This window comes from Telopea speciosissima, chromosome 5 (assembly GCF_018873765.1).
Source record: "Telopea speciosissima isolate NSW1024214 ecotype Mountain lineage chromosome 5, Tspe_v1, whole genome shotgun sequence".
Lineage (NCBI taxonomy): Eukaryota > Viridiplantae > Streptophyta > Magnoliopsida > Proteales > Proteaceae > Telopea > Telopea speciosissima.
The window spans coordinates 15,068,861-15,085,478 of NC_057920.1; the positions used below are offsets into that span (position 1 = coordinate 15,068,861).

A 16,618-nucleotide genomic window follows, 5' to 3' on the forward strand; every position below is an offset into this window, starting at 1 on the left:
AAGCATTTGAATAAGGTGTATAATTTAACATCTGAACTTACCTTCTTGAGTACAATATCTGAAACCCACAACAAATTGCTAAAATATAGCTATAACTGCTGGTGAAAGCCAAGACATGTAAATCAGTAAGACATTATGCAGAAAATTTAAAGTACATTAATTGATTGATTTAGGGTCACTATGAGATCCTTTGGGTCAAAACAATGAGGATCACATCAGAGTACGTTGTTGTCCACTAATGGCTGTTGTCCAAGAAGAGAATCAGCTTTTCAGCTCAGACCACCTATTTTGCTTGAATCTGTAATTCTGTATAAAAATAGAAGTTAATCAGCATCACTCTGACCAGATTTGCCTCGTAAGAACAGAAACAGGGAGGATAGGTAGGAACCTCAAAGTTCAGACAGGCACTTCCCACTGATAAAATCCATGATATTAGCGAGAGTCTGATCAAGTGCGGCAGTCACTGCTCCCAAATTCTCAATGAATTCCTCTGTAGTCGGTTTGTCACCATCCACTAGATCTGTCACAGCTTTTACAAATATTGTTGGGACTGAAAAAAGACCTGCCGCATAGGCCACTGCTGCACCCTGAAAGAGAAGGGGCTGGCTGCATTATGGAACTCCAAGCTAGAAATACCGCCACGGGCAGTGACGGGGGGACAAGAAAACAGAAAACAAAAATAAAAGCTGACCAACAAACAACCAACAACAACTCAGCCTTATCCCAATTAATGGGGTCGGCTACATGGATCCCAGTAGAAACAGAATATTAAATTATTAATAATATAAAAGTAAAGGAGCACACAACAATGACAGACTCTAGGGCTCCTAGTATAAGGAAGGACCACACACAAAAGCTGATGACCAAACAGCCAAAGTAAAAAAGAAAGCATGATAACATTAAAGCCAATGGAACTGACACTAATGTACAAAGTGTGGAAGTAGAAATTGACCTTGCAACAACGAGACTGGAAAAGAATTTCTTAGGCAAGATCAACTAATGGGGGGCCGGAAAGGAGAAAAGAGAAGCTTGAAAGAAATCAGAGTTACAGGAGGAAAGAGAAGAAACCGTGGAGAAGAAGAAGAAAAGGGGTGGGGGGGAGAAGAGGAGTGCACACGCACACAAACTCAAATTTCAATTCATTCTGCATTATCTCCAATGATGGGGAATTACCTCATATATATAAGAGAAATAAAAGACTCCTAAAAATAACACTCACTATCTAACTAGGAAAAGTACTCAAATAAGGAAGCTAAAAACAATTGGAAGCTAAATATCCTAGTAGCTAACTTCTAAAATAAAGAGAGAATAAAATAAACTAAAAACATTATTTCCCCAAATAACATAAATTCCTAAAATCCTACTAGATCCAAACACTCAGACTGGACCCGGTTCATCTCTGTCTAGATACGCAACTGGGTTTGGGTCGGTCCAAGGTAGTGCACTAGTTGGGTCGGCCTGGTCTAGGATTCTCCTGCATCATTGACACAATATATAACTCAACTGGTTCAATGGTGAAAGGATCCTCTCCAGTGATAGAACTGCTCTTTTTTTTGGGGGGGGTGTTTGGCTCCTCTCTGATGCAAATAAGTCACTTAGGGCTTATTTTAGTGGAAATAAGCTTTGGGTTGGGTTATATATGTGTTGGGCTTTTGATCTCAGGGGTTTATTTTGTAATTGACCAATGTAATGGGTAGAAAATAGGAAAACGGGATTTACTTCCCCTCCATCGATCTCCAATCAAGCTCCATTCAAGTTTCAATTCTGCCATAACCGATCTCTTAAAGAAACATATTCAGTTGCTGGAATTTCTGTACAAGGTTCAAGATATTTTCAAACAAGTAAGTCTGAAGTCCGACATTGAAATTCTGCAATTATTCTTCTTCCCTTCTAGAAGAAGGTCATTTTCACGAGAATTTTGCCCAGCCAAATCTAACCGTTAGAACCTGCTGAAATTTTGATTGAATCTTCCTCAAACCCTAAGAGAGACTTGATTCAAGTTTCATTACTATCCACCCAGCCGATTGTCTGCAATTACCCTTTTACTCCTCAATCCTATTTATTCTAGGATTCGTCAATAATTTCAGATTTAGTCATCTGATTTAACTAAAACTTTCAGCATCTCCTCTCCCATATAATCCACTCTCCTAACTTAACCCTAACATCTAACCCTAGGCCCATCAAATCCTAACCCTAATTTTACAATTTTCACATATTTGACCTAGCCGATTACCCATTCAAGAACAGATCCTAGTTATTGGTTCTAGCTGGTATTCTAGCCATCTAGAATTACATTACTCACATTTCTCTGACTGGGCACTCAGTCACTGGAGAGGAGCTGCTCCTGGTCAACTGAATGGCACTCGGTGGATGAACTGGGAGGTTGCCAAACAAACTACAGCTGCAGATAATTTTAGTCTACAACTTTCAGTTATGGAAGAAAATTGCTTGAAGGACACCCATCTTGAATGGAACTACATTCACATCGTCCTGAGGACAACCCCTCTATGAACTGGTTAGATCTTTTCAACCAATGTCTAGACTCTGTACTACACCATACCTCCTTAGATCCATCTTGCTCAAACTTGGAGATAAATTCTAAGGCCCCTAGTCTTTTAACAAATCAAATAATATGCTTTGAAATACCTAAGATGTACTACAATGATGATTGCTGGTTCATGGGAGCTCCTGTTCCATGTTCAGGCAGAAATGAAAGCTCTGATGGCAGTAGGTATTTTGGGATGAAGAGAACTAAAAGAAGCAACTCCACCAGTGCTTTGTGTTGCCTAATGGTTGCTGCATCAGGTTGGCAGCCGGCATTGGGAAAATCTCATAGCTACAAAACCTTGATCTAACACACGGTAGTCTAGCAGACTTTATTATGGTTCATAAACAAATTTTCATCGACCTACGGAACCAGCGAAGGGGGAGGGGGTGATGCAGTTACTCACTTACTTGGTTCACTAGGATTAATTAGGGGTTATTTGTGTAAATTCCTTAATAGCAAGGCGTATAGTAAGAAAAGAATAGATACCTCGGAGACAAGTATGCTAATCAACTTATTTTATGCATGCAGATAGAGTCGTGGGATAGAGTGTGGACTTGATTCAAACTCTATTTCAGTCATTGAGTTTGAGTAGGTTAGCTTTTGTTACCAGTATTTATATATGCATGAATGAATGAATATTTGAGTTTATACTGGTTCTTGTAAAAGTTAAAGGTGGTTCGATTGTTGCTTCTTCTTTCTCTCTCTCTGCTGCTCTTGGTCTCTTCTCAACTCAGGTACTGTTCCTCCTTTCCTTGTTTTCTGTGTTTATGGTATAGCTAATCTTAGGTAAGTTTTGCTGGATCCCATCTCTACAACTCGGATCAAACTGAAACTTTGAAACTTTGGTGATTGATTTCTCCCCTAGGGCAACCTTAAACCTAGAGTTTCAGTCCAACTCACTACTTGATTTTCAGAGAATTTACCTATCTTCTTCGGTTGATCCTTGAAACTGTTTTGGGTGGTTTCAATAGGATGACGGCTGGAAATCACCCCCTAAAATCCTGATTCGATTGGAACCAAGTTTAGAGAGTTCTCTCAACCGTAAGGGAACCTATTCTCCGCTAGTCTCTGGTATCCCAAAAGGTAGAAGAAGAAGAAATATCTTCTTAATTTATAAAGAGGGCCATATTTCTTTATAAATAGGGCTGAGTTGTTGTTGTTGCCATATTTCTTCATAATTACAAAAGGGCCCTTCTTTAAGTGGTGTCCATTTTACCCTACCTTCGCTGAAATAGCAGATTTGTCCCTCCTCTTCAAAACTCATTACCTTTACACCCCTGATTTTGCTTCCTCTCCCAAAGATCCTAAACTGTTCTCCGAATTTACAGAATCTGAGAACCGTGGGATTAGTATTTTACCTCTTTACATTAGGGTTTTATATTATTTTCCCTTTTTGCCCTCTTGGGTTGTAATCTCATTATAAATAAGAGGACCTTTGTCATTAACGACAAGTCAATTCATTGTCTCACCTCTAATTCCGAACTTGGTATTAGAGCCCGAAACCCTAGAAAATCTTTTTTGGTTTTTCATCGCTCTTTCTCCACTGCCACCGCCGCCACCGTCTTGGAGGCTTCGCCTCCCCGTCTAGCATGGTAGACGACATCCACACCATGCACCATTAATTTTTCTCCTCCCGCCGAGCGTTACTCGCCGCTGCCGCTACCTCTAGTTACCGGTCTTTCCCCCTCACCGCCGGACCTTTGCAGCCTCCTCTTGGCCGTTCTCCCGCCGCGACTCCGTCGTCGTGCCGATCTCCGCCTCGACCCTCTGTCGTCATGCCTTTTTTTCCTTCGGTTCTCCTATCTTGGGCTGCTGCCCACTCACTTATTCCGCTACATTAGTGCTTCTCCTTGATTGTTCCCATGGGTGACAATAATACAAGTGTTACTTCAACGAGTACTCCCTCTTTGCCTCCTCTTGGACATTCAACCTCCACGGGGCATTCTACTACCCTTCAAACTGGCCCTATCAAGTTTAATGGCCAGAATTATCTCACTTGGTCACGCGTCTGTCTTCTCACCCTGTGCGGAAATAAATATGCGGGACTTGTTACTGGAGAAACTCCCAAGCCTACAGATCCGGCTATTGCTGCTACATGGTCATCTAATGATGCTCAGGTGATGTCTTTTCTCATTAATTCCATGGAAGCCTTTGTGAGTCCAAACTTTGTTCTCTTTAATTCGGCTAAGAAATTATGGGATGCAGTTTGCTAGACCTATTCTCAGGCAGGGAATTATGCTCAGATCTATGAGATTCGCCGGCAAGTTCGGACCACTACTCCGAATGAGCTCTCCCTTACTGCCTACTACACTACCCTCACCTCTCTTTGGCGGCAATTGGACTTCTATCACCTTGTTCCCATGGTTCACCATGATGATGCTGGTACTTTCCAGAAGGAGAGGGAGATGGAATGAGTGTATGATTTCTTGACAGGACTTAAATCTGAGTATGATCAGGTACGTGTGCAGATCTTAGGGTGTGATACATTCCCTACTCTTCTCCAAGCGTATAATCTAGTCCAACCTAAAGACCATCGCCTGACAATTATGATGCCTACTGCTACTCCGGTTCGATCTGCCCTACTCACCACACCATCTACACCTCCTCCCGCCGATTCCTCCAAAAGGTACTACACCAGCTAGGGAGCCAGTAAAGTGTGATTATTATGGTCGTCCTCGCCACACGGGTAAGACATGTTGGAAGCTCCATGGGCGCCCCAAAAATGGGCTCAATGCTAAACCTGGCACCACACGTTCCTAGGCCAATCTTTTAGATGCTTCTGATGTTGTCCCTACCAGTACTGCCCCGACACCTTTCTCTCCAGATCAAATGGCTGATATTAAAAAATTAGTGATATAGTTGACGATTGGACCTTCTCATTCCACTGTTTCCAACCTTGCCCAATCAGGCAGTCAGGTATTTTTCATGTTTCTTCTCCCAGTCCTTTATGGTCAATTGATTCTGAGGCTACCGATCACATGATTAGCAACTCAGAGGTTTTCCATACCTACACTCCATGTTCTGGACGGGATAAGGTATGTGTTGCCAATGGTTCTATGTTCTCCACTTCGGGTAAAGGTTCCGTGTCCTGCAGTTCCCATCTCTTTGTTTCTTCTGTTTTGCATGTTCCCAAGTTATGTGCTAATTTACTGTCTATTTATCGCTACCAGTGAGTTAAATTGTTCAATTCACTTTTTTTTTCCCACTCATTAAATGTTTTAGGATCTGGTGGTGGACGCAACGATTGGGTATGGTAGGGTCTGTAATGGTCTCTACTATTGGGATTCTGCACCAATTGCTCCAGCTCCCTCATCTGCTTATATCTGCCATTCTAATAGTGCTCTGACCAAGCTCCTCTACTGACATCGTCGCCTGGGACATCCTTCTTTTCATGTTTTGCGTTCTATGTTTCTTGATTTAGTTAAACATTGTGGTGTGGAACAACTTGATTGTGAGATGTGTGAATTTTCTAAGCACACTCGAACCTCTTATTTTTAAAGTGATCGTAATGGTATATTCATTTTGATGTTTGGGGTCTTTCCAGGACCGTTGATCACAATGGTTTCTAGTAGTTTATTACTTTTATTGATAATTGTATTCGTCTCACATGGGCTTATCTTCTCCACAACAAGTCTGATGTTTTTCCTTGCTTTCAGTCCTTTCATGCCATGCTTTGTACTCAGTTTAATGCCTTTGTCAGGGTCTTACGCAGTGATAATGGCACTGAGTACCTTGACCATGCTTTTCAGGAGTACCTCTCTTCCCATGGCATTCTCTCCCAAACTTCATGTGTTAGGACACCAGAGCAGAATGGCATCCCTGAAAGGAAAAATCGCCATCTCCTGGATGTTGCCCGTGCCCTGATGTTTACCATTGCTGTCCCAAAACACTATTGGGGAGACGCTATCTTAACAGCCGCCTACCTTATCAATCGCCTTCCCTATAGTGTACTTAACTTTAAGACACCTTTATCATTTCTACCTGACCCAGCCATTGCCACTTCCTTCCCTCCCAAAGTTTTTGGATGTGTGTGTTTGTCCACAACTCCTCCCCTTCTCGTTCTAAGTTGGACCCTCATGCTTTTAAATGTGTTTTCCTGGGATACGCGGCCTCTCAAAAGGGTTATAAGTGTCATAACCCTCCTTGCCGTCTCTATATCACCATGGATGTCACATTCCACAAGCTGGATCCCTATTTCACGCTCCCTCTCCAGGGGGAGAGTCTTGAGGAAGAGCAAGTATGCCCTGTTTCTCCTATGGTTGTTGCTAAAATTCTTGATATTTCTAACATCCCAATTCAAGGGGAGTCTAACATTACATTTTAGGGGGAGCCTCCAAGTAACAACAATATTGAGAAAGTTTCTGCTCCTGCCCCCTTGGATGTAATAACTTACACCCGGAATAGATCCAAGAACAAGGAGATCATGAGAGACCAACCATTACATTGTGGCGCCTTCTCCAAATTCGCCCTCTCCATCAGGTAATTTCTCTCTTCCTGCTAATACTATTCCTAACACTAATGATCTCTCCATTGCCTTAAGAAAAGGTGCTCGCTCTTGCACTCAGCAACCTATCTCTCATTTTGTATCTTATGAGTCCTTTTCTCCTTCCCATTTTGCTTTTGTCTCTTCCTTGTCTTTTGTGTCTATTCCACAGGATTGGAAAGAAGCCATTAAAGATCCAAAGTGGGGCTGCCATGTTAGAAGAGATGCAAGCTTTGGACAAGAATGGTACATGGGAACTTGTCCCTCGCTCCCTAGGGAAGAAATTAATAGGGTGCAAGTGGGTGTTTACAGTCAACCACAGGGCTGATGGTATGGCTGAAAGATACAAGGTCCGTCTGGTAGCTAAGGGCTTTACCCAGCCCTACGGGATAGATTACCAAGAAACCTTTGCACTTGTGGTCAAATTGAACTTGGTTAGAGCTTTACTGTCATGTGCTGCCATCCTAGGATGGAACCTGCAACAACCGGATGTTAAAAATGCCTTCTTGAACGGTGGACTAGAAGAAGAGGTCTATATGGATTTGTGATGCAGATTCATCACCAAATAGGGCTTGTTTCATTGGGAATAAGTCTAGGGTTGGGTTGCATACATGTTGGGCCTTTGATCCCATGGGTTTCTAATGTAATAGGCCACTTTTTTAAGCCTAAAATATGGGTATATAGGTTGCATACGGGATTAGCCCAATACTTAGTTTATTTTTATGTTTTTTAATTGAACCGGTTCAAATTGGTTGCATCCAATTGGTTCAATTTAAGTGATCATGTGACTTGGTTAAGTGGTCATGTGACAACTTAATTAGTCATGTGATGTAAGTTGGGCTAGATTAGGACTCTATAAGTCCAGCCATGTTTTGAGTCTATTTCCTTTAGTATTCTAGTTTCCTAGTCAGTTTAAGTTACCTAATAGGTAAGGGATAGGGTTAGGCCATTCCTTTTTAGTGTCTAAGTCTATTTTTGAGTCTTCTATATAAGTTTGTAAGGGAGGCTAGCATTACATACGAATTTGATTAATAGAAATTAGCTTTATGTTTGCTGCCATTGCTGCTCCTCTTTGTGAGTGTATATCCTTGTGGATCTCAAGGTGGATAGGGTGGGTGGACTCCTGCGACTCCTTGCATCGTGAAAATCAGGAGGTTTCTTCAAGTTATCAAGCTGCTGCCATTGTTCTCTGCAATCCAAAAAGTTTGAACCTGCTATTTGTTTTTAAACCTTCTTCTACCAGCCTTTATCTTCCCTTACACCTAATCCACATTCCCCTCCATCCATCAAGCCCTAATCTCCATTAAACCTGCAACTCCTACCTCAACTAGGACTCCCCCATAACTCCAGATTTAGCCACCAATTTCGAACCCTACTTCCAGCCTATATCCCCCACACCTCTCCCTACACTCGACCTTAAACCTAGCCCTTAGTCTCCACTATAACCCCTCCATTCCTCCACTCCATTAAAACCCAAAACCTGCAACTCAATTCTGTCCAGAATTGCAGAATTTTAAAACCTTCCCAAATCCAATTATTTTTATCCCATAATAAACCCCTAGACCTACATATTAAAGCCATATTAGACCCATTCCTAAATTCCCATCCTAAACCCTAGAATTAACCTAAATCCTAGTGCTGTCCATTCGAACCAGCAACCCCTTTTACGATTGATCCTGTTGTCTGGCTCCTAGTAGGTCTCCTACCTATCTAGAACTACATCAATTTGCCTCCTGGATTTGATTCAACCTCCACAACTGGCAAAGTATGCAGGTTACAAAAGTCCCTTTATGGACTCAAACAATCTCCTAGGGGCTGGTTTGGTCGGTTTGTAAAGGCCATGAAGAAATTTGGGAACCATCAAAGCCAAGCCGATCATATCCTGTTTGTGAAGAGAAGTGGATCCCAAGTCACAGCCCTAATTGTGCATGTGGATGACATTGTGATCACTAGGAATAGTGATACTGAGATCTCCCATCTCAAAGATCTATTGGCTACCGAGTTTGAAACTAAAGATCTTGGATCCCTACGATATTTTCTTGGGATCGAAGTTGCAAGATCTAACAAAGGGATTTTTATTTCTCAACAAAAATATGTCCTCGTTCTCCTAAGTGAAACATGTATGCTTGGTTGTAAGCCTATTGATTCTCCCATTGAGGTTAACCATCAGTTATGCAGCATTGTGGGTGACGCAGTTGATAGAGAGCAGTACCAGAGGCTAGTTGGTCGTTTGGTTTATTTATCTCACACCAAACCTGATATTGCCTATGTTGTAGGCATAGTTAGCCGCTTTCTTCATGACCCAAGGACATCTCACCTTGATGTCGTACGTCGGATTTTAAGATAGTTGAAATTTGCCCCTGGGAAAGGTCTTCTTTCCTCCAACAATGGGAACCTACGGCTTGAAGCCTTTACTGATGTTGATTGGGCTGGATCCATCGATGATAGGAGATCTACCTCTGGCTATTGTTCATTTCTTGGAGGTAATCTGATCACATGACATAGTAAGAAACAATCTATTGTGTCACGATCTGGTGCAGAGGCAGAATATCGTGCTATGGCCCGAGGCATTTGTGAATTGTGAATTAATGTGGCTTAAAGGATTATTAGGAGATTTGGTGTTACCACTGAAGCCCCCATGCGCCTCTATTGCGACAACAAGGCTGCCATCAGTATTGCCCATAATCCGGTTCATCATGACAGGATCAAACACATTGAGATTGATCACCACTTCATTAACGAGAAGTTAGAACTGTGTTCCTTTTGTTAGTTCTGTCGATCAGATAGTTGATGTGTTCACCAAGGGATTAAATTGTAAAGTGTTTCACCCACTGGTCTCCAAGTTGGACATGTATGATATATTTGCATCAACTTGAGGGGGAGTGTTGAGAACCGTGGTATCCCTTTAAATTAGGGTTTTATATTATTTTCCCTTTTTTGCTCTCTTGGGTTGTAATCTCATTATAAATAAGAGGACCTCTGCCATTAATGACAAATCAATTCATTCTCTCACCTCTAATTCCAAACTGTTATTTTTATTTTGGATGGGCCTACGACTATCCAAATTTAGGGTTTTGGAACCCGAGGTTGCATCAAGGGGACAGGTAGAAAAAAAAATATATGCTGAAGTCTCCCAAAATGAGATGCTATATTTTTATTTTAGAATGATACAAATGGAAGAAACAATAACTTTACCTCCATATCTTTAATTGTAGCATCATTTGCAATGATCGATGCTTCATCCTGAGGGGACATATCCAAAGAGTCCCCAGTAGACAGTTTGCCACTCTGAGACATGAACACAAACATCATTATCATAAGCCCAAATTATTGACTAGTTGTAAAACAGAGATGTTTAAATGTTATCAAAGAGAAATGATGTGATAGTCTAGGTAGTGTCCTACATCAAGAATTGAGAATGTTGCACTTGGTGAGAATGCTTAATGATCCACATTTTTTTGTTGATTGATCTCCCAATAGATAAAAAAATGGCCTAAAATTTGTCTATTTTCATATCCTTACCATTTGAAGCAAAATGGTACTACTCATAAATAACATCGAAAGAATAAATTATGCAACCAAAACTACTGTAGGAATAGGTCACTGGTGTCCTAATCTACATTAGGATCTCCCAATATTAACAAAAAAAAAAAAACGTACACATTGCACAAGGATCCTGCCACTGCAGGGTCTGGGGAGGGTCATAATGTACGCAGCCTTACCCCCACTGTGCGGAGAGGCTGTTTCCCAGTCTCCCAATATTAACAACCGTACATTATATCATCAGTTCCCAGCAACAGAAAGTAAACCCACCTGGACAGTAGTAAATAGTAGATGTCTTTGGCACTGTTGAGTAACCAAAAGTCTGTAGAACTCCCGAAATATCACGCAAACAAAAGAAACAGAATAACAACTTTTTTAATTGGCAGATCAGACTGGGTACTAAAACTCAGGAAAACAACATGACACAAAAATAGCATTTTACTAAATCTAATGGGGCCAGACGGTCCAGTTGAGGGTAGGGATCTTAGGATGGAATAAATCTTCAAAATCCCAGCCAATTCTGATGGCTGGATTAATAGATATAAGAGGGGTTAGAGTTATGTATTAAGGTTACTTTGGGAACTAGTCTAGTTGCTTATTGTCTTACATTGTATTTACTTTCTCTCTCTCTCTCTCTCTCCCCCCCTGTTCTCTTACATTCTTTAACTTCCAACTTGGTATCAGAGCACTCTTTGTTGGTTTGAGAGTCGAATTACCTTCTTGTTTCCTTTTTTTCCTCTCTTTGGAACCGTAGGTTACAAAGGGGTTTCAAGTAAAGGATTATTATGTGAAATGTTCGAAGAAAAATCTTGCAAGGAGCATGAATGAAGACTATGGAGACACCAAAAGAGGATCTCATTTGAAGAAATAGGCACTTGGGAGCTCACAAATCAAGCAAAACCAGCCAACTCTCTCTCTCTCTCTCTACGGTGTACTTCAATCCCCCCATGGCCTTACTCCATGCTTTTAAGAGTTGTTGCTCCACAACTCATTTTTCCCTTGGATTATATGGTACCGCCAACCCCAGTTTTTCTCTGTTTTGCCTGTAATGTGGGTATGTGATGCTACCAGCTGCTTGGTGTGGGTAAGGTATATTGTTTGAGCCTCTCAAGTTGTTGTGTGATGAAGCTATATTTGAAGAATGTGGTGGAGTTGAATTTCTTTGAGTTGTTTGCCTTGTTTGCTTGCTGGACTGTGTTTACCAGTGTTTGAAAGGATTTTTTGGGTTGAGAATATACTCCCCTATTTGACTTTGGGTGTTACCCCTATGTTGTAATTTTGTTTCTTCATCATATCTGGGATCAATAAACCAACAGAGGTTGTTTCGAATAATGGTCGTCCTATTCAAGTGGTTTTTGAAAACCCATGTACCTAGATTTCAATTGTGAAGTTGAACAATACCAACTACTTGGACTGGGCACATTCTATGATTTTCCCTCAAGAGTAGGGGGAAGCTAGAGTATATTACAGGCACCATCAAAGCCCCAATCCAAATGACTCAACGTATCCAAAATGGGCGACTGAGAACTCTACGGTTATGACTTGGCTTATCTTCTATATGAAGCCTGAAATTGGGATGAGATTTATGAGAAAGGAAACTGCCAAGGATATTTATGATAGTGTTAACAAAACTTTTGACCGAGTTAGATGTTGGGAAATACTCCTCTCTCTCATCCTTTTCATAGTTCGAGAACTTGCGAGATCTTGCCGAGATCTTGGTGAGTTTCTCGGTTTTTTGAGAAACCGAGACGAGTTGGCATATGAGTTGCAAAAGTGTAACAACTCGACCGAGATCTCGCCGAGTTCTCGATATCTCGAGAATCTCGACCCAAACTCCTTTATATGAGTGCCAGATCTCAAGATCTTGGTGGAAAATCTTGGTATATAGACACCTATCTATGCAAACCTTGGTATACAAACACTTATTTAGGCCAGGAACTAAGACAGACACTTATTTATGCCTAATAGCATTTAAGTAAATGATTCATTTACTTAAGATATTATTCATAAATAAGCAAATATCCCCCTATTTGAATCCAATAAAAATAGTTAAAAAATCAAATTCCAAAAGGAAAAAAAATAACCCCCCAGTTCAAGAACAAAAACTGGATTTTCGGCGGTAGGTGCAATTTTCAACTTTCTAATGCTGGGGTTTTTCTCAAATATAAAAATTCCATAAATCTTAATATGGTAAAACATTGCTAAAAACCAAAAGTGCGGTAAAATATTCATTTGTTTTGATGTCCAAGAAAATATTTTCATTCAGAGCGATTTTGACAACATTCGTGCACACCAAATTAAGTTTGACCGGTACATAACTCCTATTTGGACTTTGTTTTTGCAAAAGCTAATAGTGCCATTATGTTTAAATGGCCTAAAATAGGCTGAATACCAAGTTCCAGACCCAAACTAGGTCTAAAACCCACCGAGTTGAGGCTTCGAGTCGGAAAAAAAAAATGCACCAACTCGGCAAGATTTCAACTCAACTCGGTTTTTCAAGGGACTGAGTTCCGAGTTTTAGTACCTTAATCCTTTTCATATAGTTATTTTGATGATAACAAACACACGAAGAATACTAATGCTTTGCCTAACTATCTGAAATAGGCAGAATTGCCAAGTCTCTGAAGCAAGAAGAGCTCAAGGAAAGTAATGTAGCTCTAGTTAGGTAAAGGTCCTACTAGAGGCCAATTATCCAGGATCCAATGACAAAGGGCCAAAGGGGCTGCTGGTTCTGCAGTTTCAATAGAGCAGAATAGGAGTTTTAAGTCAAATTTTAGGGTTAAGATGAAGGAGATGTGAGATTGTGATAAACAGTATAACTGGGCAGGTGTTTAGGATGATATTGAAGTAGGTTTAATTAGGTTTAAATGAAAATTAGAATTCCAGAAAATTTAAGGTTAGGGTTTCAGGATTTGGAAATAGGAAAGTAGGTGAAACTAGGGTTTAGGGTGGGAATTTTGGGATGCAGTTTGGATCGAGTGCAGGGGACAGTGGAAGGGAGGCTCAAACCAATTTTGGGCTGGTTTTGATGGTTCGGTTAGGCTGTGGAAATTTTAGGGTTTATGGAGTTTTAATGGAGAAGAGGGAATTAGGGTTTGAATGACAATTTGGGTAGCAGCCTGGGGTCGAGTGGAGGGGATGCTAAAGGGAAACTGTGGTCCAAATCTGATGAAATTCTGATGAGGGGTTAACGCTGGACAGGGTTAAGGGTGATTAGGGTTTATGAAATTCAAACAAAAACAAGGGGGAATCGATTTGGGGGGGGGGGGTGTGGAAGTAGAGGGTTAGAAACAGAATTGGGTCTCAAACTTACAGTAGAATCCACTGGCAGCAAGCTTGGACAGAAGAGAAGGATAGAACCACCTTCAATCTTAGGGATCCTCCCGGCCGTCACGATGCAAGGAGTCATAGGAAATCCACCTACCCGTTCCACCTTAATAGAACCACAAGGATGCAAAATCTCTACAGAGCAGAACAGCAGCAACAATGGCAGCAAAACACATTCACGATTATGGGAGGCTAATCCTCTTCAGAAATTTTATTAACTTATATAATAAGGCCAAGGGCCAATGTCGATTCAGCTTTAGAATAGGATTCCTTGGCTGAAAAGACTTACAAACTATTTCCCCTTCTAAAAATCGTGGAGGAATTCAAATCAAAACAGCTAATTAAAAGAAGATTCCTTATCAACCAATAGGATTTAAGACCCTATTAGCCAATAGGAGCACTTCACTTAAATTGAACCAATTGGATGCAACTAATTTGAACCGGTTCAATTAAAAGAACAGAAAAATAAACTAAGTATAGGAATTTAAACAAACTGCTGAGCTATTAACCAAGTATGGGGGACCAAGGGCCAACCCTAGCCAACTACTCAATGGGCCCCACATGGGAGTGGGGTCGGTTCTTCTTCTTCCTACGGATGTGGCTCTTTGATGTTGCATCAGAAAGACTCAAAGAAATAGAAGAACCATGCAAGAAACTTGAAGGAACATTCTCGTAAAAGGACAAGTGAAGGACTTGAAGGAATGAGTGTTGAAGAATACCTTTTAAAGAACTCATTGTCAAAGCAAAGAACACTTGAAGATGTTCATGTGCACTTAAGAACACAAAATTCATATTGTACTTGCATGTGCATATTATTAAGACAAATACACCTTCTAGAGACCTTAGGAGGTTTTCATGATCCATCACTTGACCTTAGGAGTCTGCCAGTTGATCCACCGGTCGACCGGTATAACAGACATTTTCGACCGGTAAAAGCTTACCAGTTCGAACCGACAGGTTTGCTTGGTCGACCAAATCGTGTCGGTCGATCTGCCGGTTAACCGGACACCGACCGACAAGTCCTGTGAAGGCCATAACGGCTATTTTTCTCCCAACGGTCGTATTTTCTGGTTGACCGGTAGTACAAAATATAACTGTTAGAACTAAAAATCACTTGTCTTTAGAGCATTAAATGAGCTCTATAAATAGTGACAGTGTCTGACCTTTTCACTATCCACTACAGTCCAAAAAATAGCTTTATTGAGAAGTGAAAAAGTCATATTCAAAGTCTCCATCATTGTTGAAGTCAAAAAGTCTCTTTCAAGTTCATTTAAGGCTGACTTCAATATTCAAGACCTTCATACTATTGAAGCCTATATCCTAGAGAGAAGCTCTAAAGAAGGTCAATCATACTGACCTCGTTGCATATCATTCTTCATTTGCAAGGATTACTTGTCACACTACGTGCATAGGTAATTCTTATCCTCTTTATTGTAATTGTTTTTGTTCTTACTCTTGAGTCAGGTGAACTCTAGATGAGCAAGGTAGTTTTGCACTAGCCTAGACTGTACTTAGGATTGTGCAAAGGATTATCTTATCCTTAAAAGATTTAGGATCCTCTTATCCTAGTAAAAAGATTTGTAAAGGTGTTTTTCCCCACCTATTGTATTGAAAGGAAAAACTAGTGGAACTCTCTCAACGTTGGGAGGAGTGGATGTAGACTCTTGGAGTCAAACCACTATAAAAAATCTTGTGTCTCTCTCTATTGTGCACATTTTACATTTTTTTGTTCATTACTTTACTTTGATTAATTTAAGCACAATCGAAAGAATTTTAAAAAGGAACGTATTCCACTAGTGATAACCTATTCACTCCCCCCTCTAGGTTATCCCAAATTAGAGACTCGGCTAAAGTGTATCAACTTCTCCAGAAGATCATTACCATGAAACAAGGGGATAGATCTATTTCTGAATTTTATAATACTAACATTAGTCTCTGGGAAAAGTATGATCATTATAGGGATCTTCAACTATCCAGCCCAGAAGATTAAGCAAAGGTTACCATCCGTATACAAATCTTGGGCAGGTCTCCTCTGCCATCCCTAGATGAGGTGTGTAGTTATTTGCAGAGTGAGGAGACTCGCAGGGTAGTCATGGAACCTGCTTCCTTCCTTGGGCCGTCTGATCTTTCTTCCAGCTTCCAAAGAGATTGGCGTGGTGGTGCCAAAGGCGAGAGGCGAAGGGCCACTAATGCAAAAGTCGACCTCGAACTAGGATCAAAAAAATAAAAGAAAAAGCTAAATAACTGAAACTGATTTTTTTTTATAGCTATTTTCTGTTTACATATGAAAGAACATCAAAGCATAGGAAAGAAGAAGAAAGGGATATAGAAGGGGGGGGGATAGGATCAGTTACCCCAGCCAGGCTATTTTAGCCCATCATCCTCTCACCCACGGTATCTCACCGTTGCCGCATCTCACAGCTTCATCAATAACTCTTTTTCTTCAATATCTGTCCCTTTTCTGCTCAGCCACATAGATGTATTTATAATAAATCAACCCAATCCTAATCTAAGTAAGAAACTAATTAATAAAACCTATAAAATAGAAACTAGACTCTAACTAGGATTCCCAATTAGGATTACAACTCAAATAGGAAACTAAATAAGTATCTAATAACAAAAATAACACCTTTACTCCTCTAAACCAGCAGTCCATATCAGCCCCAAATCACCTTAAGCCTACTTCCTAAATATGAAATTAGAAACTAAACTAAACT

General features: G+C 40.6%; 1 protein-coding gene across 3 annotated transcripts in view; it reads right to left on the minus strand.

Moving 5' to 3' along the window:
* LOC122661914 (5'-methylthioadenosine/S-adenosylhomocysteine nucleosidase-like) overlaps positions 1-16,618 on the minus strand; it is a 25,414-nt gene continuing 8,796 nt past the window's right edge. Inside the window, exons 8-10 of one of the 3 annotated variants that reach the window (XM_043857425.1) lie at positions 10,227-10,319; positions 389-587; positions 1-298 (exon numbers count right to left, since the gene is read on the minus strand). In XM_043857425.1, coding sequence (XP_043713360.1) covers positions 390-587; positions 10,227-10,319 — 291 coding nt within the window. In that variant the 3' untranslated portion in view covers positions 1-298; position 389. Of the gene's footprint in view, positions 307-388; positions 588-10,226; positions 10,320-16,618 lie in introns of all 3 variants that reach the window. The other 2 variants (XM_043857424.1, XM_043857426.1) reach the window with 2 other exon arrangements.